General features: G+C 46.5%; 2 protein-coding genes and 1 non-coding gene across 3 annotated transcripts; all 3 read right to left on the bottom strand.

Moving 5' to 3' along the window:
- Window positions 1-4,686: 4,686 nt before the first annotated feature.
- Window positions 4,687-4,824, bottom strand: LOC117846717 (small nucleolar RNA Z247). Its single transcript, XR_004638446.1, has one exon. It is a non-coding gene; the product is annotated as a small nucleolar RNA Z247 (small nucleolar RNA).
- A 758-nt stretch (window positions 4,825-5,582) lies between these two features.
- Window positions 5,583-10,152, bottom strand: LOC117846311 (WAT1-related protein At5g07050). Its single transcript, XM_034727456.2, has 7 exons — window positions 9,597-10,152; window positions 7,749-7,811; window positions 7,260-7,376; window positions 6,928-7,171; window positions 6,513-6,671; window positions 6,290-6,441; window positions 5,583-6,127 (listed from the first exon to the last, which is right to left on the bottom strand). The coding sequence occupies exons 1-7, from the start codon at window positions 9,845-9,847 to the stop codon at window positions 5,971-5,973; spliced, it is 1,143 nt and encodes a 380-aa protein (XP_034583347.1). The 5' UTR covers window positions 9,848-10,152; the 3' UTR covers window positions 5,583-5,970.
- Window positions 10,153-12,371: 2,219 nt separating this feature from the next.
- LOC140221955 (uncharacterized) lies at window positions 12,372-13,738 on the bottom strand. The gene has a single exon (XM_072291918.1). It carries the CDS (start codon window positions 13,209-13,211, stop codon window positions 12,372-12,374), a length of 840 nt encoding a protein of 279 aa, XP_072148019.1. The 5' UTR covers window positions 13,212-13,738.
- Between the last annotated feature and the right edge of the window lie 4,920 nt (window positions 13,739-18,658).

The following is an 18,658-nucleotide window of genomic DNA, read 5'->3' as shown; positions in this document are numbered from 1 at the left end:
TTTACATGGTCTTTGCTTAACCGAGGCAGGTACTGTCGGATTTCTAGCCTGGCAGTTCACCTAGGAGTACTCAAATGGTTGATTTATAGGCAGAGAGAATTATAAGACCATGAACTGATGGTAACACAAGGAAAAAGACACAGAGATTTATATAGGTTCAGGCCGCTAGTGTAGCGTAATACCCTATGTCCTGTTTTGGGATGTTTTGTATTGTGCCCTGAGATTGGATGGTGGGATGAGTCACGATGGATTGGTTCGTCCTCCTAGGGGTACCCCTACCTCCCCTTATATACTTCGAGGGGTAGGGTTACATGGCAAGTCCCCTAGTTGGTTATTATAGATGGGATCTAGCTAGATTACAACATGTGAGGAGCCTTAGCCGGACTCTATCTTTTGCCTTCTTCATCAAGTTGGGTTGATCCAGGACTAAAGGACCCCCCTTTTGTCTCGAAAACTTAGTCCCGGTTGGATTTTCGGGATCTTTGGCCCTATCCAACTGGGACTAAAGCCGCATTTTCCACTAGTGTGAGCTCCCGCCACAGCGCGGAGGCTTGCCGCTTCACTACCTTAGTGACGGTCTCCAGCCGCGGCGGCTGGTTGGTCATCGTCGTAGCCACGAGCGCCATCACGTTGCGGTCGGTGGCGCAGTAGAAGCTGTAAGAAAAGAGGAAACGTGGTTGCCTATCTTAGCTCACCACGAGTACGTTTTTATATAGGAGCAACTACTCAAGAGATATACATGATCTTGTCATCGTATGTGACTCAGATACTATTTACACAAGATTTATCTCTAAGCTATCTCTAAGTACTCGAATCAACTAAGGATGGCAAAGTGTTTGAATTTATTACACAAGAGATATTCTAACATTCGCCCTCAATCTAAACTCCTTTTACGTTTGAGTTTATATTGCTCTTGAATTCTTGAAGCTTTCCAACCGGCAAGGTTTTAGTGAATCCATCCGCAATCTGATCATGAGTAGAGATGAATTTGACCTGCAGCTGCTTCTTCATTACTTGTTCTCTCACAAAATAAAAGTCGATTTCTATATGCTTTGTTCTAGCATGAAATACCAGATTTGCAAATAAGTAGGTAGCCCCCAGATTATCACACCATAAAATAGGAGGTTGTGGCAATCTGACACCAAGCTCACCGAGCAAAGACTCCATCCATATTAATTCACCCGTGGCATTAGCCATGGACTTGTATTCTACCTTTGTACTTGACCTTAAAACAATATCCTGTTTTCTAGCACTTCAAGATATGAGATTCGATCCCAAAAATATTGCAAAACCACCGGTAGACTTTCTATCATCAACACGACCAGCCCAATCCGCATCAAAAAAAGCACTCAAGGCCAATGAAGTAGACTTTTCAATATTCAATCCAACATCCATAGTGTTACGAACATACCTGAGAATTCTTTTAACAGCTGTCCAGTGAACACTAGTAGGTGCATGCAAAAATTGACATACCTTATTAACTGAGAAGGCCATATCAGGTCTAGTAAGCATGAGATACTGCAAAGCTCCAACTATACTCCTATAGCGTGTGCTAGCTTCAGCGCCTAGCACACTTCCTTCATAGCTTGAAAGCTTCTTTGAAGTTGATAATGGCGTAGGCGCCAACTTGCAGTTCATCATACCAACCCTTGTCAAGATCTCTTGTGCATATTTTTCTTGAGACAATAGCAAACCGTGACCATCTTGTGTGACCTCTATTCCCAGAAAATAGTGCAAGTCACCAAGATCTTTCAACGCAAAATCCTTCTTCAAATCAAGTAATAATGCTACCATAGCTTCATTAGAAGAGCTAGTAACAATAATGTCATTCACATAAATAAGCATATAAATAATGACTCCAGACTTTTGATAAATAAATAAAGAAGTATCTGACTTTGACGCCTGAAAGCCGAGATTAATCAACTTAGAACTTAGTCTAGAATACTAGGCCCTCGGCGCTTGCTTCAAACCATATATAGCTTTATCAAGCTTACACACCATGCGTGAGCCATGAGCACATTCAAAACCTGAAGGCTGCTTCATATAGACCTCCTCTTCCAGAACACTATGGAGAAACGCATTCTGAACATCCAATTGTCTTATACACCAATTCCTAGCCACGACAATGGACATGACAAGTCGAACTGTAGCAATTTTTACAACCGGACTAAATGTGTCCTCGTAATCAATCCCATAGCGTAGTTTGAAGCCTTTTGCTACCAATCGTGCTTTATATCTATCAATTGTTCCATCTACCTTCCTTTTAATCTTGCAAACCCACTTACAATCGATCAGATTGCTTCCTTTCTTTTCTTCAACAAGATGCCAAGTTTGATTTCTCATTAACGCCGAGTACTCCTCTTGCATCGCCTTTTTCCACTTGGGATCTGCTAATGCTTCTTGCAAATTTTCTGGTTCACCAGTAGCACAGAAGTTTAGCCATATAACTGTTCCATCAGTTAAAGTTTTGGGCTTCACAATACCGTGTTGTGATCATGTGCGTCGTTGTGGCGGAGAAAACTCAGACTAGCTGGCCGATGCAGAAATCATAAAAGATCCAGGGGCTCCCAACTCGGTCTGCGGCACGGAAGGCGCGCCCCCGCTACATGGCGCTTTCGGACTCAGTGGGAGAGATGCGGAGATAGGCGCAGGTGAAATCCGGGCCGGGCTGAATTGCGAGCCAGCACGTGGCGACTCGGGACTGGCGGACACCGACGCTGCGGCGCGGTCCGGCGTGGACTCGGACATGGCTCCCCCACGCGTCGTGCGACCACTGGACGGAGGCGGATTAGGCAAATCCACCCAAAATTCTGCGCCCGCACCCGCATGTGAATCTGCATGGGAGTGCGGGGCGTCTGAGGTTGTTGGCAGCGGCGTACCAACCTCGAAAACAGCACCCAGGATTGCGGAAGGTACTGTTTCTTCACTTTTTTGCGCCGAATTTTCTGCACCTGTGTCCTGCTCATGATCAACCATATCACTAGAGACATTAGTAGCATTAGTAATACAACTTAAACCCTCGGATTCAAAAGATGGCTAGGAAGAAGCACAATTTCTTTGTGAAGCTGAGCCCCAGCATTGGGATGAAGCTGGACAAAAGTAAAAACATCCTCGTCGAAAACCACATCCCTAGAGATGTATATGCGATCAGACAACACATCGAGGCATTTGAACCCCTTGTGCATGAAGCTATATCCTAGGAAAACACATCTTATGGAACCGATAGCTAATTTGTGTTGATTGTATGGACGAAGATTGGGCCAACAAGCACAGCCAAAGGTTCGAGGGGATGTGTAGGATAGCCTCTCTTGAAGGAGACGCTCATGAGGTGTTTGAAAGTTGAGAACCTTGCTAGGAAGAAGATTTATGAGGTAAATGGAGGTTAAGAAGGCATGATCCTAATATTTCAAGAGCATAGATGCATTAGCAAGGAGCGCAAGATCAACTTCAACTATATGACGATGCTTTCTTTTGGCAACACCATTTTGTTGATGCGTATGGGGACAAGAGACTTGATGAGAAATACCAATGCGTTGGAAAAAAGAGTTTAATTTTTCATATTCTCCGCCCCAATCTGATTGCATGGCTTTAATGTTTCGATCAAATTTCCTCTCAACTAGTTGTTGGAAGTCCTGAAAGACTTGAAAGACATCAGATTTTTTCTTAATGAGATATATTAAGTATATTTGCTAAAGTCATCGATGAAGCTAATATAATATGTATGACGCCCTGCAGACATGGGCGTTGGCCCTAGACGTCTGGAAAAATCAAGTCAAGAGGGAATTTGGAGGTGCTGCTCGAAATAGGGTAAGGCAATTGATGGCTCTTGGCCAATTGACAAGAATCACATATGGCATCTGAATTTTTATTGCTATCACGAGGAGAATTATTTGAACTAAGAATTTTCTCTACAATAGGAAAAGCTGGATGACCAAGTCTACTATGCCATCTAGATGTGGACGGCTTGCTAACTCCAAGAACTTGCTTGTTGCGACCTCCAAAAGACAGTCGTGGCTCTAAGGGGTAAAGACCACCATGACATCTACCTTGATGCAGAATTTTCTTCGTTTCCTGATCCTTAATGAAAAAGAAATTGGGGTGAAATTCTAGAAAGGCATCATTATCTTTAGCAAGTTTGTGGATAGAAACGAGACTTTTATTGGCAGTAGGAACATGAAGAATATTTCTAAGATGTAGATTTTTACTAGGGGTATATAAAGTTGTATGACCAATGTTACTAATTCTCATACCTAAGCTGTTTGCAGCATGAACTTGATCTCGTCTATTGTATTTGTCATGGATCATCTTCTTCTCAAGTGTACCAGTGACATGATCAGAAGCTCCACTGTCAACATACCAATTTATGTTGTAGCCATAACCAGTGGTAGTTGCCCCTGCTGTCTTATAATCTTGCTGCTGCTTTACATCTTCATCATATCTGTACCAACACCTTGATGCTTCATGTTCTCCCTTCTTGCAGATCTGACATACAATCTTGGTGTTGCGGCTTCCTTGCTTGGGTGCACTGTTTGGACCAAAATTGCCGTGGTTTTGATTTCCACCATGGCCTCCATTGCTCCTGCCTCGGCCACAACCGGTACCACGCCCGCGACCGCACCCTCTCCCAGCCAAATTAGTAGATGACTGGTACCGTCCTCCTTCATGGTGATACATCTCCAGGTGCATATCATAGGCTAGGAGCTGAGAGTACAATTCACTCAAGGAAACAGATCCAACACGACCAAGCATCGATGATACGAATGGATTATACTCAAAATCAAAGCCGTTGAGGATAAAGTGAGCCATCTCATCATCATATATTATCTTGCCAACCGCAGCTAACTCATATTTGAAAGCACACATCTTGGTGTGGTATTGCGACGAGGTCATATTGCCCTTCTTAGTTGTAGAGAGCATCATGTGTAGATTCGAGATCCTCGCCTTGGAGTGCACCAAGAACATAGCTTCAAGCGCCTCCCATGCTTCTGCCGAGGTGGTTGCCGTCGCTACTAAAGCTAGCGCCTCCTTTGTAAGAGAATTCAGCAGATAGCTCAAAACTTATTGATCTTTTGCAACCCACAAATCATAGTCGGGGTTGTGGACAATCTCCTTCGTCTTGTCCGCCGTAGCCACCTCCAAAGTTTTGGGTGGCTCAGGGATAGATCCATCTAGGATCCCCATGAGTTGACCTCCTCGAATTGTAGGAAGAAATTGAGCTTTCCATAGCAGGTAGTTGCCACAAGTCAATTTCTCGGAGACAACCCCAAGGGCCGGCGCCAGCGCAATAGATGAAGCTGACGCCACGGCTATGGTGTGTGGTTTGGATGTTTATGGAAGATGATGCTCTGATTACCATGTAAGAAAAGAGGAAACATGGTTGCCTATCTTGGCTCACCACGGGTACGTGTTTATATAGAAGCAACTGCTCAAGATACATACATGATCTTGTTATCGTATGTGACTCGGATACTGTTTACACAAGATTTATCTCTAAGCTATCAATAAGTACCCGAATCAACTAAGGATGACAAAGTGTTTGAATTGATTACATAAGAGATATTCTAACAGAAGCGGCCTGAGAACGACGTGGCTGCGCGAATATGAATATGGTAAATGTCGTCGTCGCCTTCATCGACCGCCGTCCAACGGTCGTCTCCAGGCTTGTCGAGAACTACCATAGCCGGGCATGGGAAGTGGAAGCAGAGCAGTGAATATGGCTTTATGTCTTTATCGTGATTGCTATTTATAGCCAATCGAGTCCCAGAACCCTACTATTCCCAGCCTGTCCCCAGAGAATCAGGCACTTGCCGGTACTCGTTTGCAGCTTCGTTGAAAAGGAGAACCCTACAGTATAAAATATTCCCTACTGTTTTGTGTTCACCATCGACAACTACTGTGATCAATACATTCATCGTGGTGCGATCGGTCTGCAAGACTGCAATCCCACCATGCTTTGCTTGCTACCAAGGCTTAGGCCATGGCATCGCCAACCTGCTCCCGCGCCTCCTCCTCGCTACCGTCCTGCTTCTGCGCCACCGCGGCGGCGGCGGCAGTGAGCTGCAGCTCCTTCCCTTTACCCCACAAGAACGCGTACAGGCCTCCAATGATGAGCATTGTCCCTAGCACGCTGCACATAACATTATCAAGTCATACTCAGTTGCCATACTCCTGTATGCTTAGACTATAGAGATTACACACTAACGCTACTCCTCTTAAGAAAAAGCTTAGATAGGCTAACAAAGTGCTGGGCTTCACATGCAGGCCCAGATCACCATGAGGTATAGCTCACCTCCCCAAGTAGATGCTGGTGCCAAGCAGCAGCGAGTCCATCGCGGTGGTTATGATCAGCAGCAGCGGGCTGAACATCGAGGGGTACATGGGTCCCCGGCGGCTGATCACCCAACAGATGATCACGTACGTGACGCCCGTGTTGAACACCCCCTGGTGGCATGAAACACCACAGGATTAGGGAGAACGGATCAGCAGTGGGTACGGGGGTTCTGGCTAATCACCGAGTAGACGACGGTCAGAAGCTGCAGGTCCCACTTGATCCTCCATTCAGCTCTGCTGTGGCCGAGGGAGATGCCGACCACAAAGCATTGCAGGCTTCCCAGCAGGCACGTCAGTGTCGTCACCAAGTACTTCGATGGGAACACCTTCGCAAGCCTAGCCTGTAAGTCATGACATGCACATCGACATTAAGTGGTGCAAGTAGAAATTCAAATTTTACCTTGTTAGGCGGGGATTTGAGCAATAGTTTAAGGGTTAAATTTTTAAGTGAAACTTTATTTTTTGGGAGGTGGTGGGGTGGGTGGGTGGGTTGGGGGGGGGGGGGGGGGGGGGGTGGACACACCCACCCCTACTAAGTCACCATATTCATGGACTCCACATAAAACATTTCTTCAGAATGAGCCGAATAACGAGCACCTGCACGATGAACCATAAAGCGTAGCTCAGACAGCTTCCGCACAAGAACAGTGTACCGGCGACCATGCCGTGGTGAAGGCCAGTGGGGCTTGTTGCCGCCGCCTGGGATCTCAGTAGGCGAGTAGCCCAGAGGTGCAGCCGTCGGCCTTTGAACAGGCTAACGACCATGGCCCCGCAGACGCACAACAATGTGCCCAAGAGCTTCATCTTGCCAGGCCGCTTCGTGAGCATCAGCTTCTCCGCCCTGGAACAAATCGCTCGTGCAAATATAACAATCACAGCCGTTTCTGTGTGAATTACAGTGTCTGCGGTTTCAAGCTTAGATCAAATACCGGAGCATGATGGCGATGATGAAGGTGATGATGGGGATTAGGTTGAGGAAGTTGACTGAGTACGCGGCGCTGGTGGCACGCAGGCCGTGGTAGTACAATCCCATTGCCAGGACGATTCTACACGAGACATTTCTTTTTGTCATAAAGGGCTAGTGTACAGATTTCAACATTCAGTGTTTTTTCCTTTGTGTTAATAAAGGTCTAGCTAGAGTGCATATTTCAACAATATAAACTGTCTGATAGATTGTTCTCTATACTTACAACAGTATAATAAATTGTTAGTGATGATGAGGCGTCCTCCTCACAGATAGCCTCCCTATCTCTCTAATTTTCATTTTTATTTTTGCTTTTCCAATTTTTAATGCAAATTTGATTTCATTTCAAATTAAAAAAATTATAGAAACCCAAAATGTTGAGCAGCACGTCTAGTATTTGCTCAATGACAAAGTATGACTGAATAAGAGGTTAAGATAGTGAGAAAGTGCTCACCCGAGTGCAGCATTTATGGAAATCCAACCCCATATAACCAAGCTAACCTTTTTCCACATTTCCCTGGAAAACAATGGCAATAATAAACTCCGCAATTTATGATGAGATGATTTATACTTCAAGAGGATTGTAAACGACATGATATTATTGGCAAATATGTATGGATGGCATGTATCAATTTTTAAACATAATTTTGGAGAAAAGAAGCCACTCTTGTGCCTAAGAAAGCGGAGTTCAGGATTTTGAAGAAAATTATAGGAACATAATTCCAACCGTTCTTCAACATAAAGTCATTGTAAATTATATATAAGAACAATAACAATAATTCATTATTTTGAGAAAGAAAGTAGATATCGATATTTAGGTAAGGAACTTTGGTAATTCAGGGTCAAATCAGTAGGGACATCACCAACTTAGGAGGAGATTAGCAGGTCAATGTATTGAACTTGTCAGTTGTCATACCATTGGAGTAGCTGCACTAGCCTCTTTGAGTGTTATTAATTCAGCATGTGTTACGGCCCAAACAGGGTTACGGAATGATTGGCTGTCGTTTTGCATTGTGTAAGCAGAGGTGCAGTCAGTCAACAGAGGTGATCTCATGGCCCCCTCCAGCACGCGAGAAGGGCGTTTCTACAGCCGTGAAATGAGATGCTGATGACACTTTGACAGAGATACATTTACAGCACCATCTCTTCTTTTTTTAGAGACACTTTGCTGATGACCATTTCTTCTTCTACCTCTAACCTCCTAATACTGCTAGGCAGTCCCAGGTTGGCAATGAGCCATCTATTGTATTTCTTCAGGGAGTTGTTAGTGAGCCATACTAGCTTACTCTGAAAAGACAAAAATGCTGACAAAATGGCTGAGTTTTTCCCATCTCGTCGAATCAGCAGGCAATTGGAGAAGTGAACAGTCTGGAGGTTTGCAGCAAGTTGCAAATGAATTACATTTGCGAGTCAGCAGGTAGTATCAGTTGCTGTCCCTTGGATTGAGGATCAGACAACCTCAGATCAAATTGTTGTTGACATCGGCCAACTGTGCATGCAAGAACAATAGTAACTACTGGATCGATGCAGTACTTCAGTAGTACACTAGTACAGAAATGCAAATGAACCTTTTTACAGTAGCAATCTACTCTGATGTAAGCATATCACGGTATCCATTGCACCCTGGTTCTTGTTCGTCACCGGCCTATGATGACTGTGATGTCTTGCTCATAGAGAAAACGACAGAAGAATAGAGAAAGATCATTGCGAATTTTCAATTGCCAAAAAGTTTCTTATCTCACAGTCACAATAACTACTACCATCTAACCAAATTGCAATACCATGTGTGCTATTAGATGCTGGGATGAATAATGGCTAAAAAATTAAAAGTAATTTTTTTCATTGACCTGAAGTTATGCTTTCTAGATCTTACATTTCACGGGTGTTAGGAAGATAGCAGAGGGTGAGATGAAGAAAGAAACATAAGAAGAATTATCCAGATCATTCTTTCCACGATTGATGAGTCCTAGGAAAGTTTTGAAACCTTCATAAGCAAATTAGCTTGTTCTTATAAAATGAGTTTTTTCTTCTGATAACCGAGTTAGCAATAGCATTGATACATATTGGTTGCAGATTCTGAAATTGGACTACAAAACTTTTCTTGTTCTTGCACTAGTTATGCCTTGCTGGTGGTAAGGTTAACCACGAAAACATTGATCACCCACAGTGAAAATGATAGTAACTAGTACAAACTTGAACAAAAAATCACCAGGCATATATACAGAAACAAAAGTATCGAAGCAACGTACAGTACAAGAAAGTGGGCGTGTAGCTGTAGGCTTTAGTACGTGTACGTGCGCACCTTTCGAAGATGAGGGCAAGCGGCGCGATGGCGGCCGCGGCTATGAGGTTGCGATAGACGAGGAAGACGAAGGGGCGCATGCCGGCGTTGAGGGCCAGCTTGCAGATGAGCAGCGTCACCATCGTGAACACCTGCACCAGAATCATGCCCAGCGGCAGCATCGCCGTCTCCAACGCCGCCCACGACGGCAGCGTCTTGCTGATCGCTGCAGTTGGCTTCTTCACGGTCTCCGGCGCCACTCTTGCCTCCATTACGCTGTCTCTCCCGGCTTCCTCGACTCGTCCCCGCCGGCTAAGAAGCAATGCAAGGTTGGTTTTCTGGAGGCTGGAGCTGTGAACAGACGATGCCGACGGGATGGAGCAAGAGCCGAAGAGGATGCCAGAAGTTGAGCCCCCGTACGTGTATATATAGGAGCAAATGAATGGCACGAAAGCGAACAAGAGAAGGGTGAGAACGCACGCGTACGAGATGAGTTCAGCAGGGGAGATGGGTGGGTGTAGACATGGATGCGAGATGTGCTGCAGGCCTGCAGCTGCAGCAGCCTAAATAGCTGCAGCCAGCCATTAGCAATAGGGAAAGCTAAATCATGCTCAAGTGTTTTGAGAAGCTTCCACACTCGATTTTTGGACCAATCAAGGAAAACTTAGTCTTCGTCCGAGGCTCAGTACCGGTTGCATTTTAGGCCAGTACTAATGTGAGCATTAGTACCGGGCCTAACGGATAATTCCTGAGGAGCTCCTCGTGACCCCCTTTAGTACCGGGTGGGAGTCCACCCGATACTAAAGTTCACCCATTAGTACCAGGTGGAGGTGGGTACTAAAGGCCCTAAGGCACATTAGTACCGGGTGTAGTTCCCACTCGGTACTATAACTTTCGTCCGCCATCTTATCCTCCCCCGGAGCCTACCTGCACGACAGTCTTATCCCGTCCCCCCGCCTCTATCTCTCTCACAGCACCCACACTTCCTCACCTCCTCTGCCTCCCCTCCCCTCCCCCCCTCCGTTTGCCCCTCACCGGCACTGAGGAGCGGCGGCGGGGCGAGGTGAGGCAGCGGCGGCAACTGCGAGCGGCGGGAGCGGCAGCGGGCAGGCGGGCGGGGGTGGCGGCCGCGGGAGGGAGGGGGCGGCGGGCGGAGGGCGGCGGGGCGATTTCTTTTTTATTATTTTTAATACCCCTTTAGCACAGGTTATTTCAACCGGTACTAAAGGTCCCCCTTTAGTACCGAACTAGTAGTACCAGTTGTGAAATTGGTACTAAAGGAGATTACAAACCGGTACTAAAAGCCATTTCTCTAGTAGTGGCACGTTGCTTTACTTCTTCTACTCCAGTAATGGAGGGCTCACCGGCAAGCTTTTCGGATTTGGGTTTCGGGGTTGGGGTTGGAGGTTACCTGTGTCCGCGGGCCTAGAGGGAGTTCCGGGGCGGCTCGTCGGCCGGCAGTGGAGGTAGGAGAGACGACGGGGAAGTGAAGGCGGTGAGGGTGTCGTACGTCCATCTATGGATCCACCAGAAGGTTTGGACAGTCCTAAATATGGGGCTGGACACCGAGACGCATCTGACATGGAGACCATGGTGCAGGACAGCGTAGTCTACATGGAAAGACAGGAACTAGTCGAGGATTAGAAAAGTACTCGTTGTAATAAGAATATAACTCCTCTAGTCATATCCGACTAGTATTCTTGTAACCAACCGACATGTAACCCTAACCCCGGCAATATAAGGCGAGGTAAGGACCCCCTCCAAAGCAATTCAATCCAACCAACACACGGGGCGTAGGATATTACGCAATTTAGTGGCCTGAACCTGTCTAAATCGTGTGTCTACGTTTACCTTCAAGTTCCTGATCTTGACGGGCTCCACTAACCAAAACACTACCTCGGGCACCCCCCTCGGTAGGTTGCCGGGTTTAAACACCGACAAAGGACGCCATCGGAGCCGGGTGGTGGAAGACCCCTGGTGGGCGACGGGAGAGGCGGGGGCGCATGAGTCCGACAAGTTAGCGTCGGCCGCGGTGGTAGGCGGCGATGGAGGCGACGTTGCGCCGCCAGAGTCGGGGAGGGAACCGGTGGCGGCAAGGGAGCTCCACCGGACTTCAAGAAGAAGACGCGAGAGAATGAGCCGGAGAGAGAAGTGGGGGGTGGTGGGGGGGGGGGGGGGGCGCCGCTGGAGTCGAATGGGGAGAAGAGGGCGGTGGGGGCAAGGACCGGCATCGGGATGAGACTGGGTGTCGGGCTGGGGATGGGGCGTCGGGAAAAAGATAGGTGGGAGAGAGAGTAGATCAGAGCAATCCAAATCTGATCCAACGGTCCAGAAAATTTAAGTGTAGATAGACTCTCAAATACTCGAGTATTACAAAGACAATCCTTAACAATTGCAGCCACGCACCAGAAGGCAAAGCTTAGGGGCACTTGGGCAGCCGTTCGGCTAGCTGTAGCTTGGCTGCTTGGGCCTGCAACTACAGCCGAAGCGCTGCAAAAAATCAGAAGCCAAGTGCAACTGCAAAGATGCATGATAAAGGCATCTTAAATCCAGGACATGTTTTACTAGCTCTAGTTGCGTGTGCAGCACTAGTCTTCGTAGCATCAAGATTTTTTTTTATACTTGCATCCAGATTTAATATTGATCGTCAAACATGTGTGAAATCAGTAATGTCACAGATAATCTCGTAAAGAACACAGACATAATAATGACGAAAAAGCGACCATATAAACAAAGAAAATGATTTGACCAAGTTGATTGCAAATGTGCTCAGTTCTAACCGAGATTTTGTCCCGGTTAGATTTCTTCAATCTCGTTGCATTTACCAGAAACATACCAGGACAGGTAGTCATCAATACCACATGGCCGCGTCCAGCCACCATCAATTTCATCGAGATCATCATCCGTAGACCTACCAATTATCCTAACTCTGCAACGTTCAATCCTTCCGTTGAGGAGACTGTAGGAGCCAACTCCCTTCTCCATCTTCTCCCACATGTTGGCAGCCGGGTAGATTCTGTCTGCCTGGATCGACGGGAACACGAGTGGGGAGACGGACAGCGCGCGCGTTTTGCCGAGGAACACAGCACTCCCGCCGAGGTCGGGGACGTCCACCGTTTTCCTCGTGGCGAGATCCACTGCAAAAACCTTGTACTCCCTCAGCCAAAAGTAGGTGGAGAGCTCCACCCGCGTCGCCAGCTTGCGACGGAGCAGCAGCAGCCTCCCGTCGCTCTCCACCAGGTGCACGGAGTCCCTGCACACCAGAGACACCCGAAATGTCACCTCGGCAGCCACCACCAGCCGTGGCGGCAGGTTGGCCGTGGCTGTCTCCAACGCCATGACGGCCTTGGCGTTGACACAGTAGAAGCGGCCTGAGAAGGACATGGCGGAGTAGAACCATTGCTCGCCGTCAACCAGTGTCCAGCGGTCGTCGCAAGGCCTGGCGACGACAAGCATCGTCGGGTCAAACACACAGAGCGCGACCGTGGAGTCGCCGGCGAGCCCGAGGCCGGTGACCTTGAACCCGTAAGCGAGCCCGTCCTCGGAGATTTTTGTTCGCGTCTCCGGGGGCAGCAGCGGGTATGACGACGGGAGCTCGGCCACCTGCCGCGTGATCGGGTTCAGCACGCGGACCATGTATGTGGACTCGTCGTGCAGGACGAGGAGGCCCTCCGTGGTGGCGCCGAGCAGGTGGTGGCCGTCGAGCTCCGGGAGCTCCGTCTGGACGCACTGGCCGGTGGAGACGTTCAGGAAGCGGCGGCGGTGGCGGCCGGGGCCGGCGGCGCGGCCTCACGGAGCATGATCCACCGGCGCGGGTGGAAGCGACGGTCCAGGCATCCGTGCGGTCGAAGGGCGTCGTCCTCGGTGCCCCGCCGCCACTCGCGGCACACGGTCCGGAAGCTCATGTAGTCCGAAACGTCGTGGGCGAGCGCGTGCTCGGCGATGACGCCTGCTAGTCCGTACGTCAGGTCCGTCCAGCAGCGCGTCGGGACGTGACGCCGGCGCCGTGCCCCGCGTGCGCGCTTCGCAGCCCAAGACGACGTGACTGTGAGGGCGGATGGTGGCGGATTGGCGGCGACGCCCGCCCCCGCCGCCATGGTGGCCGCCTTAGCACCGCGAGATCTTGCTCAGCGCTTCGCCATTCGAATCCAATGTGTGCCGATTCCGAAATGCGAAAGAAAGAAAAAAAAATCGAAGCCGAATTCTTGAGCAAAAGGGGACAAAACGCCGCCGAGTTCGGACGGTGTATACCGCGCAAGCTTTTTGTTTGCGGCACGTCGACGGGTTAGCCCGATCTCTGCTCTGATTGTCCGAGCTTATTGGAAACTGCAAACCTAGTCCGTGTCCATATCAGCAATGGCAGCGGATTTAGCCCGAGCTCTTTATGTCGTAGGCGTGAATTCCACCATTTTTATATGGTGAAAAAAATAGAGATATTCCAGACTCTACATTTTCAATGTAAATAGCATGAACTCTATCTATCCTGGCATGGACTGATGAACTCTTAACACAACGACTGTAAAGCAGTAATATGGGATAATGAACTTTGCTACCCCGGTCGGCGGTAGCATTGGAGGCAACATTGCTCCGTAATGGAAATGGGGGTTAACCTTGAGTTAAAAAAAAAGTTCATATGACTAGAAATTAAGAATTACGTGCTAATTTTTTGCAAGCCAGCTAAAAAAATTCCAAGATAATTATTTTTTCTGTGAAAATTTTGCCACAGGACTTGTTAAAAAAATGCAAGTTAGGAAGGTGAGTTAAAGTTGTTATGAAACTCATAAATTAGTGGCCTTATAAACTGAAGGGTTACGTACTGAAGGTGAATAGTTCGTCCTGAAGCTCCATTTCAAATTGTAGGTCATTTTAATTTTTTTTAATTTATAGATGTTTATATGCATCTAGACATATATTATATTTAATTGCACACAAACATCTATGTACCTATAAAAATCAAAATGAAGGGAGTATATATGTAACTCATTGACTCAATTGATTGATATAGATGAGTGAGAAGATGGCTCCAATCCTATTGTTGGCACATTATCAGCAGCTCTCCATTGGGTTAACAGTTAAGGTATGCTCATCATCTCCACCGAACCTCACCTAGATGGATTTTGTTGGCTCTGTAGATCTATGTTTAAACCCACTTGTTCAGATTCCTTTACGGTGTGTGTCGGATTTAGTGACCGACAGTCCACCAGGGGGTTATCCAAGTGGTAGATTTGTAGGCGGAGGAGATCGTAAGACCAAGAACTTGAATGGTAACTGTTGGGGATCGCCCAAAAACCGAGCAACCTCGAGCGATGTTCATCGGCAAAAGCTAGCTAACCTCGCAAGATGAAGATCAATGGACAAAACTCACTTAACCTCGCAGGCTCTAAACAAGTGTGTAAACTACGCTAACCTCGCATCTTCTTTGTCATTTCGACTTCGAGGCTAAGATATAAATTAACTTACCCTTGAGCACTCGAAGCTAATCTTGAGCACTGAGCTTTTCGCTATATTTTCTACTCAGGGTCAGGATTGAGCTGTGAAGTGGGTGCCTTGCCTGGTACTCGAGGTTGGAGAGACGAGGTCAAGGAGGTCTCCTCAACACGAGGTCAAGGAGGTCTCCTCAACACGAGGTCAAGGATGCAAGGCTGAAGGTTTGGGCTGACGCGCGAAAGAAGTCCCGAGGTTAAAGACTCAAAGGCGTGAGAAGCATGACTACAAGGAGGCGTAAGAGGCGTGACTATGAGAAGACGTGAGAAGCGTGACTGCAAGGAGGCGTGAGAAGCGTGACTATGTAAGAGAGTTCAATTTGTACACGTTACCCTAAAGACCTTTGCATACGGTATATCCTAGGAATGTAGTAGGTGAAGAAGGGTATTTGTGGTATGTAAAATGACCTCTGAGTCACTATAAAAGGGGAGCCCTACCCCGCTATAAAGGGACGAATGATTTTCAAAAGATCGCAAGTGTTTTTCTCATTCCATCTGTTGTGCTCGAGTCTCTTTGAGATTTGCATCCCAACAGTAACATAGTGATGTAAGGTTTAGATAGGTTCGGACCTTTGGAGAGTAATACCCTACGTCCTGTGTTCTGGTGGATCGTATTGTTGATTGCTGGTGCAAAGAGTTGAGGTTGAGTTGAGTTAAAGTCCCCTCGGGGGGTGTCCCTGGCCACCTTATATAGGCTTACGACCTAGAGTTACAATCGGATAGGATCTAATCCTAGTCGGTTGTTACACGGAAAGCAATCTGAGTTGTACTACAATAAGTATCCCACGGTTTTTGGGCATAATCCGTTAGGTTTTTTTTATTTTACTGGATTAGCGATGCCACAAGTTAAGCTCCTAGGGATGTCTTTGGTCTATTAGAAATTGTTTCTACTCCCGACAGTTACCTCGGGGTAGTATGTGTACTTGAATTGTTTTGCAGGCACGGTGAAGCGCTTTCATGAAAAGAGAAGAAATTGAAGGACAATAAAAGTGACAAAAGTGAAGAAGCATAAAGACAAGCTCTGGACATTGAGAACAAGGATTTCAACAATCACAAAAAGATTCATCTTCTTCTTCCATACCTAGCACAATGCTAAGAATGGGGGAGTGTTGACGGTTCTTATTACCAAAATATGACCGTCAATTCCTATAAAGAACAGTGAAATAACAAACACCAAACTAGAGATAGGGTTTAATTCTAACTATTTCCACAAGCTTTGGTGAATCGCTGTTTAAAGGAGATCACGACTGCACTTGGATAAACATGCTCAAAACACACTCAAGATACAAACAAACACACCCTTGACAAATCAGAGGGAAGCACACGGATCCATGGGCCTAAAAATAGGGGAAAACCGACCTAACTTAGCACCAAACCATGTGAACCCACTTGAGGGCCCACTGGACAGTGTATCGGATGAAAGGTGGTGCAAGGGGTGACCCCGGGGGTTCGACCGAACCCCCAGTTCAGTTGAACCACTCCTAGCTCGTCCCGTGCCCATCCTCCATGTGTCGCTCCCCCCCGAATCTCCCTATGGCGGTTGTGTGAGGTTGGCGCGTAGAAGATGTACCTGGACACGGGAAGGAGGAAATAGAGGAGAATATTTCCTAGGATTAAGAGGAGGTCCTCCACTCCCCCAAGGCACTTATCCAATATAAAAGGACCCCTCTCCTCCATTTAGCACACACTACCACCACACTATGTTCCACCAAGGCACACAAGAGAAGAGAGGGACTCCACACTAGAGTTACTTCGGTAGCATAAGATAGGGAGAGAGTGAGGATGTAGTCCGAAGGAGGAGTGCCGGGTTTGCTGGCAACCTTCCTCGGCTTGTACCTTGTTGGATACGATCCACTTAAGTAAGTATCCAAGTTCATCTACAGTGGTGAGTTCTTGGTAAGGCTAAACTCTTATTATATTCACTTGCGGATTCATTATTCATTTTTGTAGTGAATGCTCTAGTAGAGGATTCCTGATAAAGACGGACAATCGATAGTGTAGACGTGGTGTCTAGGCTTGAGGTTACCTTTCTTTGCTCCTGCTCCACGGTTCGGAATAAGGTAGGTGGCAGGTGGTGACAGCCCTGTCCGTCCTTTGTAGTCCTCCCCGTTCAGATACGAAGTAGAGCTAAAGGTCGAACGCACTTGGCAGACCAGGTGTGAACCGGTACCTCAAAGTAAACATTTAGTAACTGAGTTTATTCCTTCAGAATCTGTATCCTTAGACAACCTCGCTACCTAGGCCATTCTACCTCTTGTTGTCTTTGGGTTGAACTAGCTACAAGACCATTACAATCTCGTTACCTGAGAAAATACGATACCCTGAATACTCACGGGTGAAGTGCTACAATGGCATATCCGTGCACTTGTTGATTTATTCGTGAACATTAAGAAATACCAACAGGGAAGACTTGGCGAGCGAAGAATACAAGGATCACAGTCGCCAAAAGATGCTTATTTTTCTTCTTCCATGCTAAGCACAATGTTTAAGCATGGGGGAGGCTACGTTGCACTTCATCACAAGCATTGAAAGGATGGTAAATTCTTACTTTGTCTATCCCTTTCTAAAATGCCTATGTATATAAACCTTCAACCATAGACTCGATGCAACCTTTGTATATCTCTTGATAATAATATGGCTACTAGGAGTACAACCTAGTTTTTGTTTCCTTTAAATCTTGATCACCGTCACCTATGTTAATAATGTTGGTATAATTTTGCTTATGGAAAAATGATGAAGGTTGCCGCTTTGTTTTACCTACACAATGTTGTATATGACTTGACTAATTGCTCTCTATTTAATGAACTTAAATTGATTAAATACCTGCTTTAATTGTGGAGGTTAAATGACTAAACTCTAGACCCACAAACTCTATGTTGCTCTTTGATTTAAGTTTTCTGATGACCTGATAACATGATTTGTTTTTATTTAAAATCAATCCATATGCTATCTACATTTATGGATCTCTTGCAAAGTTCTACCTACCAGAGCCTATATACATGCACGATCTTTCATGATGAAACTTTTAGATTGCAAATTTATATTTTGATGAGTTGGATTAAGATTGATTTCTGTTGTATGAGACTTAGAAGCTAGCCATCTCCTTTGTGGAAACTTCTTATTGCTAGCCTTTCTATCCAGCATTGTGAATTTCTACAATGGGAATCTCACAAAAATCTTGCTAGGCATCCATTCTAAATCCAAATATATTATTTTTGTGACTACCTCCTTGACCATAACCTATTATTGAGTATGGAAAAATATTTCGACAAAGATTCAGAAGATTAGTCGGTGCCTTTTCAAGAAAATTAAGATGTGGTATGGAGAATAAAAGGTGAAGAAAACAGAGGCTAGAAGGGCCAGGCTGATCGGCCTGGACACCCTTAGGTTGATCGGCCTGAGGTGTTTCCCCCTTTGTTCCCTTTGAAATTTAGCATGGAAGTCCCTCTAGAAGAATAAAATAATTTTTTCTGCAGAATATCGAAGATTTTGATACTTACATCAGCAATTTATCTTTCTTCCTTTTCATGCTCGAGGACGAGCAACGTCTAAGCATGGGGGAGGAGTCATCGTATTATCTCTGACTACTGCTGAGTAAAG

The sequence above is a fragment of the Setaria viridis genome, chromosome 2 (assembly GCF_005286985.2).
Source record: "Setaria viridis chromosome 2, Setaria_viridis_v4.0, whole genome shotgun sequence".
NCBI lineage: Eukaryota > Viridiplantae > Streptophyta > Magnoliopsida > Poales > Poaceae > Setaria > Setaria viridis.
This window is presented reverse-complemented; position numbering and strand designations above follow the sequence as displayed.